At 35.3% G+C, this 13,620-nt stretch overlaps 1 protein-coding gene across 2 annotated transcripts; it reads right to left on the reverse strand.

The window, feature by feature from the left end:
* Positions 1-1,419: 1,419 nt before the first annotated feature.
* On the reverse strand, positions 1,420-11,919 carry INPP5E (Inositol-3-phosphate synthase). 2 transcript variants are annotated; one of them, XM_046614111.2, is made up of 6 exons: positions 11,201-11,919; positions 7,215-7,527; positions 6,559-7,118; positions 5,965-6,430; positions 5,544-5,640; positions 1,420-3,496 (listed from the first exon to the last, which is right to left on the reverse strand). In XM_046614111.2, exons 1-6 carry the CDS (start codon positions 11,682-11,684, stop codon positions 3,470-3,472), a joined length of 1,947 nt encoding a protein of 648 aa, XP_046470067.1. In that variant the 5' UTR covers positions 11,685-11,919; the 3' UTR covers positions 1,420-3,469. The 2 variants fall into 2 exon arrangements, with proteins under 2 accessions (XP_046470067.1, XP_046470066.1); XM_046614110.2 differs by lacking the exon at positions 11,201-11,919 and adding an exon at positions 8,537-9,707.
* Between the last annotated feature and the right edge of the window lie 1,701 nt (positions 11,920-13,620).

Genomic DNA, 13,620 nt, shown 5'->3' on the forward strand with positions numbered 1-13,620 from the left:
CTCATCCACTCATCATCCTACTATACGTGGAGTCACACATGCGTGCGATTGATGTACTCCGCATTCCGTACACCTCATGGGAAAACCGTGATTTTGGAGCACAATTGCCGTAGTAACATTTATTTTAAAAACAGGCGGGATGACGGATATCGCGATGCTTGTCACAAGAGGGGTTGAAAATAGCTTCATATGCGCAACAAAGGTTTACCATCTCGAAATGTAGTCCCTCACTCTCATCCTCACCCAACATCCGGGTTCTGGGCACGACGGTTCGGCGGTGTAATATAACAAAACATAACCTAACTCTAGCATAATATAACCTCTCGCAATCACCTAAATAAGAGTTTTCATGAATCGTTTGATTTCATTTATTACATGCGCTTTTATTGCGTTTGAAGTATTCGTGAAATATTTCAACAAATTAAATATATACGGCATACGGAGGTTATGTTATGTATGGCAATGATGCCCTTGATAAAGCTTTACGGGCGAATGACTCTGCAGGATTGAGAGTCAAAAATTTTGGAAACTAGGAATGGTTTTTTTTTGTTTGGCAAGTAGGAATTGCTTGCTTATATGTAACATATATCAGCGGAATCCGGAGCCATCACATAACGACAACGATCAAGCAAAATCTCGGCATTTGGTGGTCTTGCCTTTTTTCTTCTTGATTCCCTACTTTAAATTTTTCCGAATTCGAGTGTCATTCTACGTGACAGTTATACCTCGAAAAAATGTCGGATAGATAAATACGGTCCTATTCAAATTTGTATACGGTTTCTATTTACGAGATTAAAGTTAGAAATTTAACGTTATCGGAACGAAACATTGGGGAAAAACCACTATTTTCTTAAATTTTATAACGATTTTGAAGAAACTAATATTTCGAAAGATGAACATGTTTTAATTTATTAAGGTATACTGAATTTCAGACAATTCCAAAATCGCAAAATAACGGTTTTGTCTCAGCATGAATCATAACGATAACGTTCAATATAATCTATATTTTTCTATTCTATTCTCAAAACGGAAACAAAAACTGTAAACAAATCCAAATAGTACCGCATTTAACGATCCTGAAATTCCGTTACAATTCATGAATTGTAGAATTATAGAAATCGAACTTGTTCCTGTGTAGCTTTTTCGTATTGTTTACAATGTAGAAAGTCCGAATCATTGAGATAGGATGCAACGTATGTGATACGGTTTTCTTTAGTTATCATGAAATTTTTGTATTTATAGATAGAAGGGATTATTGCTACAATCTTACGATCTAATCTGATCCGAGTGTGTCTGAATTAACATGAATGAATTAATGTACTGCAAGTTTGGAGCATGCGAAATGAGTGAATTGTTAATTTGTAACTTTTATTACAATAACAACAATGAAAAAAATTTTGCATCATTCAAACACAAGTCTTTAATATCATAAATTTTAGAATTTATTTGGAAAGATGATTAAAAAAATTTCACATAATGAATACACATATTGTCGATTTAAAAAAAATACAACTATAAGTTTATAAATTATTTCTAATATGTGCCTGGTACATGTTATTGAGATTTGTCACTTTCCTAACCCAACGAAAGTTCGCTAATAGAAAATTCGTCGAAATCAGAATTTGAAAATTTTCCTCTGGACAAATTTGATCAGAGTTGGAAATGAGACAAAGCAGATTTATCATATTAACGAACCTCTGCTGGACTTTCCAATTATTTATAATTTGCATTGAACCAAATTTTTAATAGATATCAAAGCACAACCTTGCACTATAGCTTATATTACAGAAATAATATGGAAAAATATCATATAATACGTATTTGTGGTGTAGAGAGTTATAATTTTACTCTAATGTTATTTTGTAGTAAACTTAATTTGTCAAGTGGGCTAAAATTGAATTTTCGCGACAAAAATAGTGTCTGCAGGAGGGTGGATCCCGTTACACTTTCTACTATTTGCGCTGGGGATATAGATTTGCTTTTCAGATAGTGAACATATATTTACAGAGAATTTTAAATAGAAAAATTAAACACTGTATACAGAGCGTGCCAAAGAAAGTCCTGTCGTATGAGTGACGATTTATATATAAGGCAGGTGTAAGGCGGGCTGCAAAACGGTTATCTTTGTATCAAACTTTGGCAACAACACATTTAGAAACACTTGCGTGTTCAAACACATTTAACTCCTAAGAATATTCAGATGGACCATTTGCAGCTCATTTCTAAAAGTTGAAAGGGCAAATTTTATAAAATCACTTTTGATACTAGGTAGAAAAATGTCAGTGATAATTTCGTGAAAATGATTTTCAACTATCCGAGATGTACAGATTTGTACTGACACTAAGTAGATTTTCAGATTTACAAGTGAAGTGAAATTTAAAACGCTGAAAAAGTATCCATTGTATAAAAATACAATTAACATGGAAAGTAGGTAATTCATAAAGTCAATTCTGCATAGCAGCAGTTGGCCCGCTTATTGTTAGATATTACAGAGTCGTAAATGAAAAATGCTTCTATCAATGATTACTTCATCCGCGTACAGTTTTTTTCTATTGGTATAAATAGCTAAGAACCAACGTTAATATCATTCAATGAGTCAATGATATTTAGAAAAAACCAATGCTGCGTCATCTTAAATTAAAATATATTAGTTAGCTGCTTAAGAAAATACTGAATAAAGAGTAAAAACGTTTGAAATCTTTTTTTCATAGATTGAGATAACTATTGAATTACTAAGGTTAGCGTACTTGCTATTGCTTGTTTTCTTTCCTGACTGGATTCTCAACTATAAGTTTTAATCGTACGCACATTCGAGTATGTATTTCTACATATAATGTCTAGTGCATGAAACATTGTCATTCATCGATCACACGCTACGGACATGGAAGTAATTTTCATCACAGGATGTACAATGAATTTTAATCAAAATAATAATTCCAGCTATAATATCTTCACTGCTAATGAATCCGAATAAAAGGAAAAAAAATTCAAGATATCGGCTAGACAAAGAATTAAAATCAAATTTCTTAGTCGCGTATGCTGTGGTATGATATATTCTCAATACCCGGATGTTTCGTAATGACTTTTTTTAAATGTATTCGAAATTCCAAAGATCAGTGATTAACTTAATGGAACAAAACTTCAGGCAACATCCAGTGAATAAATTAGTATTCCATCGCTTCGAATTGTATTGAACTCAAGTAAAACTACTATGATAAAATTTGTACAGCTGAACTACTTTTTATGTCTGATACCTTACTTAAGCATATTAAAGAAGTAGAGTAATGGGAAATCGGAAAGTATATCTCGTCATAACATTATCTGGTCCCGAGATACAGAAATTTAATAGTTGCGCGATAAGAAGAATTTACGTAAGGAGTTAATAATTATATGTATAATTCTGAAGGAACAATGCAAAGTTCATCATAATGTAGTGGCTGATTCATCGGTAATTGTGTATGGCTAACGTCTACGGGGTTGCCTTTCTTGAATTCTTCTGTAAAGCAGGAACAACATGAGGAATTGAAACTTATAAATGCGTATGCACACGTACATGCATTTACAGTTTGCTGCCTAAAGAGTAGGACAAAGTCAATTTATTGCTACCGAATGCAAAACTCAAATAAATTTTCTTTCAAATATCTTGATAATTTGTAACATTTCAAGATTTCTATTACTCTTTATAAAACAAGCTGCGGTTACGTGTTTTTAACTAATTATATTCAGTATACTATGTAGTAAAGATACATAATTTAGCGATCTTAGATCGACGACTATACAGTGCACCTGGTAAAAATCTGGGAGTGTTGTGTTAGTTATTACACTATACGCTTACAGGGTAGAAAGTTGTCTGGGCACTTTACATTGTCTATAGATTTTTCTAACTTTTATACCTTTATACTAAAATTACAATTACTACTAAGATCAAGACTTATTTTTATTACTATAAAAAAAAAAAAGTGCAAATAAAAGGAAAACATTGGCCCTGTATTTTGGTCAAGAGTACCGTCAATTTCATCATTTTCATATCACAATCAGCAAAACTTCCTATGGTATTAATGCAACGTATTAAATATCAAAATATATAATACGCGAAGTATTTTTTAATAAGTCAAGTAAAATCAAACGTTTCGGAGACATTATCAATGTTAAGAAAAAATACTGACAATTATGCTACGGACTAGTTTTGCTATCACATAGGTAATGTTCGCAATTATTTAATATACGTGCTCCTACTACAAAAGGCTGAAAATATATTAGTCTGCAATGGTGTATTTATATCTATTATGCCGTTTATTATTGTATAATCTATTAGGAAATCAAAAGTTTACTTATGTCAACGGTTTAAGTTACGATTAGAAACAGCGGTTGATCATTTTCTAGCAAGAAATCAAAATCAATGCTCAGGATTTTTAGGATTACAAAATTTATCAAATATTTTGTTTTTTTTTCGGTTCTTGTTTTTATCAGGGGTATAGTCACCTGGATTGGGATAACAGAAAATTTGGCCTTTTCATACAAATTGTTGAGAATATTTCTCCTTTGCCACTTGCACGTATGTGTTTTAAATATTTTAGCTGTGATAAAGTTCTGCACACACATATGGCCGTTTGGGTCGATCATTTCTATTTCGAGGTAACTTAACAGATAGGAACTTATTCTTCCAGTATTAGAATATATATTCATACGTGTATATAATAAAATTCAGCAGTAGTACGAGCACTTTTGTCTTATTGTTTGTCTTTGTGCAGTTCGTACGTGAACACTATATTATAATTAAATATTGATACTCTCTCTTTCACTCCGTTTAGTTTTAGAACTCATGTCCGAGAAATAAACAATCATCGACGAATTTCATTCAACCTTTAATATCATGGTTAGTAATCAATTTGCGCCATTGTCAATGAGTGCAGTAAAATTTAAAAAATCGTAAATGAATTTCTTATATGTAAAGATCTATCGGAGTAAATCACCCGTGTAATATATCTAGAGAACCAAGACACAGTTTAATCTACATACTAAGAAAATTACGCAGGGATTAAAAAAAAATGACCTAGCGCAAAATTCCCTCAGAAAACTAAAACATTTCGTGTTAAACACGTTACACTGTGTTTATGGCAGATTTGCTCCAGTGTAAAAATGGCCGAATAATACCTTCGAAAAATACTGATTATTCAAAACAACAATACAATCTATTAATTGTAAATTGACTAGATGTTCTTTATCCATTTTAAATAAATTAGAAAAATAGATGCAAGACAAAGCTGTGACGCTGTCGAACAATATATAGATAAAATAATACGTCTATTCAGTAACAGCTTATCTTACAAAGCCTAAACTCCCTTTCAAGAGTTATCGAGCAATTGACTAATGAAATGTATCCGAAGAATTAAAATAAAAATGTTGACTTTTTCCCGTCCTTCAATAAGCAGAAAATATATTTTTTAACGTATCTCTAACGAATATTTCATTATTCCATCATTGTTCCTTGGTTCATCCTAGTAGTCAAACCTGAAATTAGTTTATCATTGAATTGAACAAACCCTTGATGTTCCGGGGGAATCATCCATTGCGGCTGCTCGCCTCTTTATACCTTCCAAATAAATCTCTCGGTTGAACAATCCAGCTGCCAACGGAATACTAAAAGAACAGATATAATACGGATGATTATTAGTATCTCAATGACATTGTTACAGTGATGATTAAGTTGTTAATTTTTATTTGTGGTGTAATTCTGCAGACACTTTGAAGCTAGAGCAACGATGTAACAATGTTTATTGAATTGATAATTATTAAACATGATTATTAAATTTGATTGACAGATTTAGTGGGGTTGGATGAACATGAGAGTAAGTTACTAAAGGGGTCATCTATATTCAAAACACACCTTCAAAACTTGAGGATTAGATGGCGTAACAAAGCATCGCTGTTCGGAATACAAAATGTAAAGGTAACTGTACTCACGTATCTATTCCTGGTCGAAGTATCGTTTTATAAACTCCCCAAACAGGTTTGTGATCAGATGTGCAAATACTAGGTACAGAATCGTATATTAGGCATTCTAAGGTACCATCTTTGTACGAATTTGTGCTCTCATTAACTCTTTGTACGTGGTCTCGATTATGGTCTTTTCCTTTGAAAAGAATTCGGTCTGTGTAGGCAGGAATACGCTGCTTGTTGCTTGAATCAAAGTTTTGGGTTCCTGGATCATATTTAAATGTCGGCGGAAACATTATCGCACCTTCTTTAAAACCGTTAAGAACGGATCCTTCTTTCAGAATTGTACACAATTGGTCGGCGTGTAAATTTATTGGAGTTTCTTGCGGAAATCGGGTGTCTGTGATCCATTGAATTACCTCTTCTCGCGGTTGAGCCAAACGAAAGTTTAAATCCCCGCACCAAAAAACGCAATCGAAATTTTGCGTCACATCTGTAATATTTTTTACAGTCAATCTATTATAATATATTTTATATGATGTGAAATCTGTTAACAGAAATAAATTACAAAGGAATGGAAATATGAGTCAATAAGGATACTTTCAATCGCTTTGGACTTACCTTTGCTGTGTTTTCTTGTCGGTAAATCTTTCGGCAGATCCAAATTTCTTACAATTCTTTTAATATCGTTTATTCTTTCTTTTACTTTGTCTTGGTGCGCCGTCAAGTGAGCAGTAACAAATAAAAAACTCGTTCCAAATAGCATTATGGCTAAGGCCACAGCTCCCTTAGTTCTGAACGCAGTGCCTGGTCTGGTTGAAAAGTAAGAGTCCTCCGGAACGGAGCAAAACCATATAAGATCTCTTCTTACAAACAATGCCAAATGTAACGTTCCAAGCCCAGTACTTGTTAGCAAAACGTGTGAGGGACCCAGAGTTTCTTGCAAAGCTGCCTCCCACTCGGTCCGTTCAGAACAAGATTCTTGTGTTCCGATAGCCAGCATTTCAGGAATCGTTTCCATACAGGATGGTAACATAAAGTCATTAAGTTCTTTAGGCGGAGATTGTCCATTCATGTTCCACGTACCAACGAATATTTTTATCTCCCTGTTTGGGAGAACTTTCTCCAATTCGACTGGACCTAACAAAGAATTAGCTGCGACTCGCCCGTGAAGAAAGTTTCTGAAAATTTCGATAAGATTCGATTGAGTCAGTACTTTCGCAATAGACGTGAAAAAATTGTTTATCCACCAATCAATTTATTCTTCAAACGCATACCTGTCTCTTGCTTTCTGAGCTGGTATAAGATTGAGAACTTGGGCAGCAAGTAGCGACTGCTTTGCAAGACTGTCCATAGAAACTCCATCTGCTTGATTTCCTTGTTTATCTTTCCTCTTTGACAAGGTATCGTGCGATGTTGATCTTGGCTTGAGTTGTATCGGAGCACTTTTTACCGATTCTGGGCTAGAGTGCCTCATTGAATTTGTTGGCGAGTTTACTATCAAGTTATCAGCTGATCGTCGATGTAACAAACGGCGTCTCATACTACCTTGTATGTTGGGAGAGGTAGATTCGGGTGACGAATTTCCACCTATTTTTTTTTTTTTTGGTTTTTTTTTGGGAGGGAGGAAACATTGATTATTCATTAAATTGTGGTATTTACATGTAGATATCGATTGATAACATGCATTGGAGTATCGTTTCACACCGAACAGTAAAACAGCTACAGTACAACTATAACGTAACTCTGGCCTTAGGTAGTTGAAAAGTATGAAAGAAAAAAGCAAAAGAAAAACAAACAGTGTATAGCTTGTGCTGTGCTGTGGATATTCGATTTCTGGAGTCACAATCGCATTCCTCATTATCATAATAAACGTGAAACAAAATTGGTTACATTGACGTCAGCGTAAGTTACGATCCTATGTAGCATCTTGGGTCAAGGTATTGGAAAAAAAACTTGCCCACGCCGGGAATAAATATACACCTATTCTTATTTCTAGACCAATGACTAACGTGTTGTAAATTGTTAGAACGATAGCCTGGCATGCGGTCATGGGTAATAGGAGAAAATTGAAAGCAATTGAAAGGAATTAAGTTTCGCAATCATTCGGAATTGTGGAAAACTGTACACGGGCATGTATTGTGAAATGTACATGTGTCGGTGTGTGTAAATATACATGTCAGTTATTGCATGTGAAGTGATTGTCATGAGTATAAATGTAATTTATTCATAAAACTTGCAAGACCTCTACTTTAATCCCGTTTTACCAGAGAATGATTCGTAACATGACAAGTGTTCTTCTTTGAAAAGAACATTGTCCTTGACCTTTGCAAATTAAGTACCTCGATTAAAAAAAGGCGGGGCTACAGCGAAGCTATTCCTAGCGTAAGCTATGATCAAGGTCAAATCTTCCCGCTGGCTATTATTAATCGTAGAGTCGAAATCGTTGTCAATTCCTTTCTATTTTTTCTAACTTCTGCCACGAATAATGAGCTTCCCTCCTTCATTGAAAGCCGTTCAAATGACAGGTTTAAAACTGTTCACAAATTGTGCAAAATTTCGATTGTAGATATAATTGTAAATTTCAAAAATTCAGAACCTTCCCAATCAGAATCATCCGAATCTTCATCGTTGTGATAACGAACCATGCTGTACACTTGGGAAGGATCGTAATACTGTCTTTCTATTGCTAAAAGAAAGTATGACGCGTATTTCCCAGTTGTGAAATAATAGTTTTCTGGATCTCGAGCATTTTTTTCTACTTCAATTAGCAAAACCGTTTCTTCTCTAAGGAATTCTCCGTCATGTAATTTCAGTTGAATCAATTTATCTTTCGGGAGTGAAGGTTCTGGGAGAGCAGTAACGTCTTTTATATTCAATTGCTGAATTTCAGTTTGGATTTGCGAGATTTCTTCTTCCTTCCTCTCTAGTTTTTCCGACTTTACCGCAACTTGACTTTGTTGCGTTACGACATCGACATTCTCGTTATTGAACCATTTTCTTTTCATAATTTCAGACGATACTTTTTCATCCTTCGATTCTTTTGTCTCGGCAGGTGCAGTGTTGAAATTATTTCCTTTCGAACTGTCATCAAGATGATTGATTAATATTTTGCTATCAGTATTGTTGATAATCAATTTTGTAATCCGTGAATCATTATTAATGGCCTCGACGAGCCTCGATTCTTCAAAAGAATTATTTTTCGATCCATTCTTCAATTTTGAAACGTCAGATTTAGAGTGCGAACTCGCCTGCTTCTCATTACTCTGATTGGAATCTTTCCCATCGACTGTACCATTCGCTCGACTTGTACTAGCCTGATGTGTAACCGGCTTGTTATTTTCCCCACTATTTGGGAAGGCGGTAAACACATTAGTCGGATCAATACTGGACGACAAGTTTGACGTTTCAGAACTACTTGTTGCTGCATAAGTGATCACCTTTTTTTTCTCATCTCCATGCTCGGAACTGTTAGACGTTCCCTGTGTGTACCGTCCCTCTTCCAGTGCCTCGCTGTTTGTTTGGCCTTGACTCGGGGACCGGCTGGTAGATTTATGCTTTTTTTTCTTTTTAAATAATCCAGTAAATCTGTCTAGGAATGACTCTTTTCTGCACACTTTGTTCAAGCTAGACATTTCGACACATTCACGTATTAAACGCAATTTACCATACTCAGGTTTTCAACACTGCACTGCTCTCCACAAAAGATATCCACTCCCCAAAGAAGATAGCTGCACACTAAACCGGCGTGGAATGCTCAATACTGAACAGACCAGTCCTGATGTATGGATGTACCCAACACATTCACACTCCACCACACAGATAACTGTATAACTGTATATAGACACGGAAAACCACTCCCCCTCCTAAGTGCAAAAGAGGGGAGCTACCAGGGAACATTCTATGTAAGGTACGTGTAATGAAAACTTCCATTCAGCCAAATATTGACTGGATGGTTCCTCCCCCTTGTTCCAAACATTTTTTCATTAATTCGAGTTTTACCAGTCATTTTATTTAATGTATCACGAGTTCTAATTTCTTTCATTATCGCGTAAATTTCAACTTAAATGATCTGTTTTAGTTTGCCTGATATTTGCTAATTGGGAAGTGCTAACTATAATATTATTTACGTTTCCTCCTATTTTTATTTAATTTTTTTTTAGCTCCTTTTTCAATCTTACATATTATAATGAAAAATAAAGTAATACTAATTTTTTGAGTAAATTTCGAGAACTTACTTTGCCAAATATTACGTAGGCAGGTTTGCCTAATTTTTTTTCGTTACATACAACTAGCTTCTTTTTGTATCCGTTTCTGTGTGTATTTATTATTTTATTCTGAATATTAATATCCAGGGGATCGAATCTTCTGTTATTAATAAAAGGTATTGCTCTTTTGTAAACGTAATTGGAAATATTGTACAAGTCAGTGACAGATATGTCACAAGCCTTTTATATCTATCTAAGTAAAAGTGTTGAAATAACTTATCGTAAGATTACACACAAATGAGCAACAGGTATAACCACAACGTTACAAAGGAGAAGGAAGTTTTAAAAATAACAGAGTAGATGGAAATTAAGTGACAGGGTCCGTACGCTTTTTGAAATCTGAAGTTCCCAAGTTTTTCAGGTATTCCAGCCTGAAATAGCATGTTTCCAATATCTTTTAAAGAAACATACTGCTGAATTACGACAATTTTTTTATAAATTAATACTAATACCTTCAGTATTACCTAGTAAATATCTTACTATCTGACTATCAATTTACAAAAAACAGCCTGCGATTTTCCAAAAGAAAAAAACAAAAGAAGGTTTGGTATTCAGTAATATACATAGAATCTATGAAGTGGTGGCACGAAACAAACTCATAAGTACAATTTTTTTTTCTCAAAATCGATAGCACTTTGTATAAGAACAAGTTTAACTCTTCGACAGACTAAAAATTCCAGTCTTAATTCAAAAAGTCGAAATTTCCTGACTTTTCCCTGCTGTAAGAAATTCTCTGAGTTTTCCCTGTTTCCCAGGTTTTCCCTGCGTGTACGAACCCGAAATGAGCTTTTTGAACAGAAAAAATGTTCCAATTTTTTTGCAAAGCGGTGCAGTAGGCGGTGACAATTAGAGGTCAAGTGACCAGAATCGCAAGTCAAGGATAGAAGATTGTGCAAACCAAGGTTGCGTGATAAACTATTTGATATCGGTCCAAAGGTACGCTAGAGACTATCGTGCAGATAACAGACACGACTGGGAAATGATTGATGATTTACCAGCGACGTACGATTCCTTGGCTGTGCATGCTTCGTTTTTATGCAGTAGATGTCCGTCGTGATTTGGGTTTGGAGTGGCGGCAGGTGGCGGAGTCTTGGACTTCTCTACAAAGGCCTCGACCTGGCAATTTGCAGCTGTATAGGCGAGTTCGGACTTGACGGAGGCGCAACTGAGCGTGGCTGGAGACAATCGACTGACGGTCAAACTTTGCGGCGGTGTTCTACTGCGTTCTGTCATAGCGCAGCATAACGATAACTTGGTACTTGTATGAGAACCGTGATGCGAGAGTTCGGTCTTTGAGTTCTTGTTCGAATCGCCTTCGCCGCCTTTGTCCCTGTAAGAAACCTCCAGGCACCCGACCCTCGTCTTCTTGTTCATCAACATTCGGCATAGTGATTTTTTCTTCTGTTTAGATTTCGGCGATATTTCTGTGCTGATGTTCGGGGGATTCGACTGCGCGTCGTGAGCATCCGAACGATCCATAATACAATAACGTTGTGTATATGTGACTCTGCGAGGTGTTTAATTGGCTTGATTTTCAACAGACTCTGACCGTGACATCCATTTTTTAGGCTTCGTGTAAACCTCCGGCGCCTTTGTACTCGGTGAATCCATATTCACCATCGAAGCCCCTTACTGTCATTGATATTTTACTCATTTCCGTATCAATGACCATGAAATTGACGTTTCTTTGGGTGCCATGTTTCCACACCACTGCGCATCAGCCGCGCGCAGTTGTCAAACTAGCAGACGACGTTATTGTCATTCGAACGTAAAACAATCGCTCATTTTGAAAAGAGAAACGACAAAAGACGACCGTTCCACCGATTATCGAGAACCCGAAACTAGCGATTAACTTCATTGACGCTGATGTTATCACGATAATACTACGACAAGTTGATAACCGATAACATATTCCTGCATCTCATGTCCGATGCGAGTATTTCTCCCGCGTTTGTATGGCGTAATAACGCAGTGGCGTAATATACATATAGTTCACGCTTTCATAACATGCGCATAGTAGTTATATTAATGAACAGTCATGTAGCCAGGAGCGAAAGAGCCCATGGATAAAAATTTCCGTAATGATTTTCGAAGAAATTTCATTTGCCCTGTTGGATTGATTCTAATGAATACATTTTCAGTAATACTAGCGTATTATTCTTTCACCCGGGAGAAACATTTAGATCGATACAAATTTCAAGGTAACGTTCGATTTTTAAATTTGAACGTCGGACCGATTCATTGTTAATGATTGAAGTATCGATGAAAAAATTTCGCATGAATTGTATAATTTCATCGAAAACACAGGTCTCCCCAATTAATGGTACAGCAGTGGTGCAATACGGGTTGCATTTTCTTACGGTCAGGGCGTAAAGTGTACATACGTCGTAATTACGGAACAGAGTAGCAATAAAAATTAGAGCGATCGTAGTTTCGTAGTTTATCGATAAACAAATCTTTGAATTAAGCAAAGCAAGATCGTTATAGTAATTCATACGAAGCGATTACGATGAGGAAAAAATATCGTTTATTACTCAATCGAGAAATAATGTGGAATTACGGGAAATTTTTATTACGTAGGTATATCCTACAGTTTCAGTAAAAAATGATGGCATGAAATGTACAAAAAAGTAGCAAAGTTTTTCTGAAACAACTGTTATTAGTGCGGTGGTTACTGTAATGTAACAACTGTACTAACACAGTATATTACTGTTTGTATAACGCAGTGTGTACTCGAGAGTTGTATTTGCACATTTGTGTTGAGATAATTGAATCGTTCGTTTAATTTAACACACATTGTTGTACATGAATAAAGTTCCAGCGAGCTTACTGTATAAAATTTAACATCGAAATTGTATAATATTATAATGCAAACCGTATCATCGGCTAATTGATTTGAAATCGATAATGTATTGAATTCGTAGATAAACGGGATTAGTGAACTCTGGTTTAAAAAGTAGTCGAAGCATTATAAATCACTCCAAACAAATGTAGAATCATAACGTTGCTGTATGATTTATCTTTTAATACGTACGTGTATAATATTTCCGATATGACGGCTTTCCATGACCATTCAAGAATTGCGTCAAGCGACGGAAATATTGCTTAGAAAATTTGAATCAAATTTTCCCTACATTTTTCTCTACAGTCTGGAATGGTTGGCCTGATTGATGGATAATCACACGGAATTATACATAATAATGCAGAAACGCTTATTTTTATTTGTTGCCTAGCTCGTTGTACGGTGACAGAATTTGAGTGTAAAATATCCATATTGAACGATCGAATAAAACACACCTTCCACCTTGATACGACAATATAACGTAATACGCACAGCGACGATGTGCCCACGGAATGAAAACTAGGCAAGGTAGGTATATACGATTTATTATAACGAAACTCGACGAACAGTCCG

This window comes from Neodiprion pinetum, chromosome 2 (assembly GCF_021155775.2).
Source record: "Neodiprion pinetum isolate iyNeoPine1 chromosome 2, iyNeoPine1.2, whole genome shotgun sequence".
NCBI classification, from domain to species: domain Eukaryota; kingdom Metazoa; phylum Arthropoda; class Insecta; order Hymenoptera; family Diprionidae; genus Neodiprion; species Neodiprion pinetum.

Excerpts from the sequence above, each read along its gene's own strand:
- INPP5E (XM_046614110.2), bottom strand. The coding sequence starts at position 9,572 with ATGTCTAGCTTGAACAAAGTGTGCAGAAAAGAGTCATTCCTAGACAGA. Across the intron at positions 7,528-8,536 it reads GGATGATTCTGATTGGGAAG|GTGGAAATTCGTCACCCGAA; the intron begins GTTCTGAATTTT and ends AAAAAAAAATAG. Across the intron at positions 7,119-7,214 it reads GCTCAGAAAGCAAGAGACAG|AAACTTTCTTCACGGGCGAG; the intron begins GTATGCGTTTGA and ends CGAAATTTTCAG.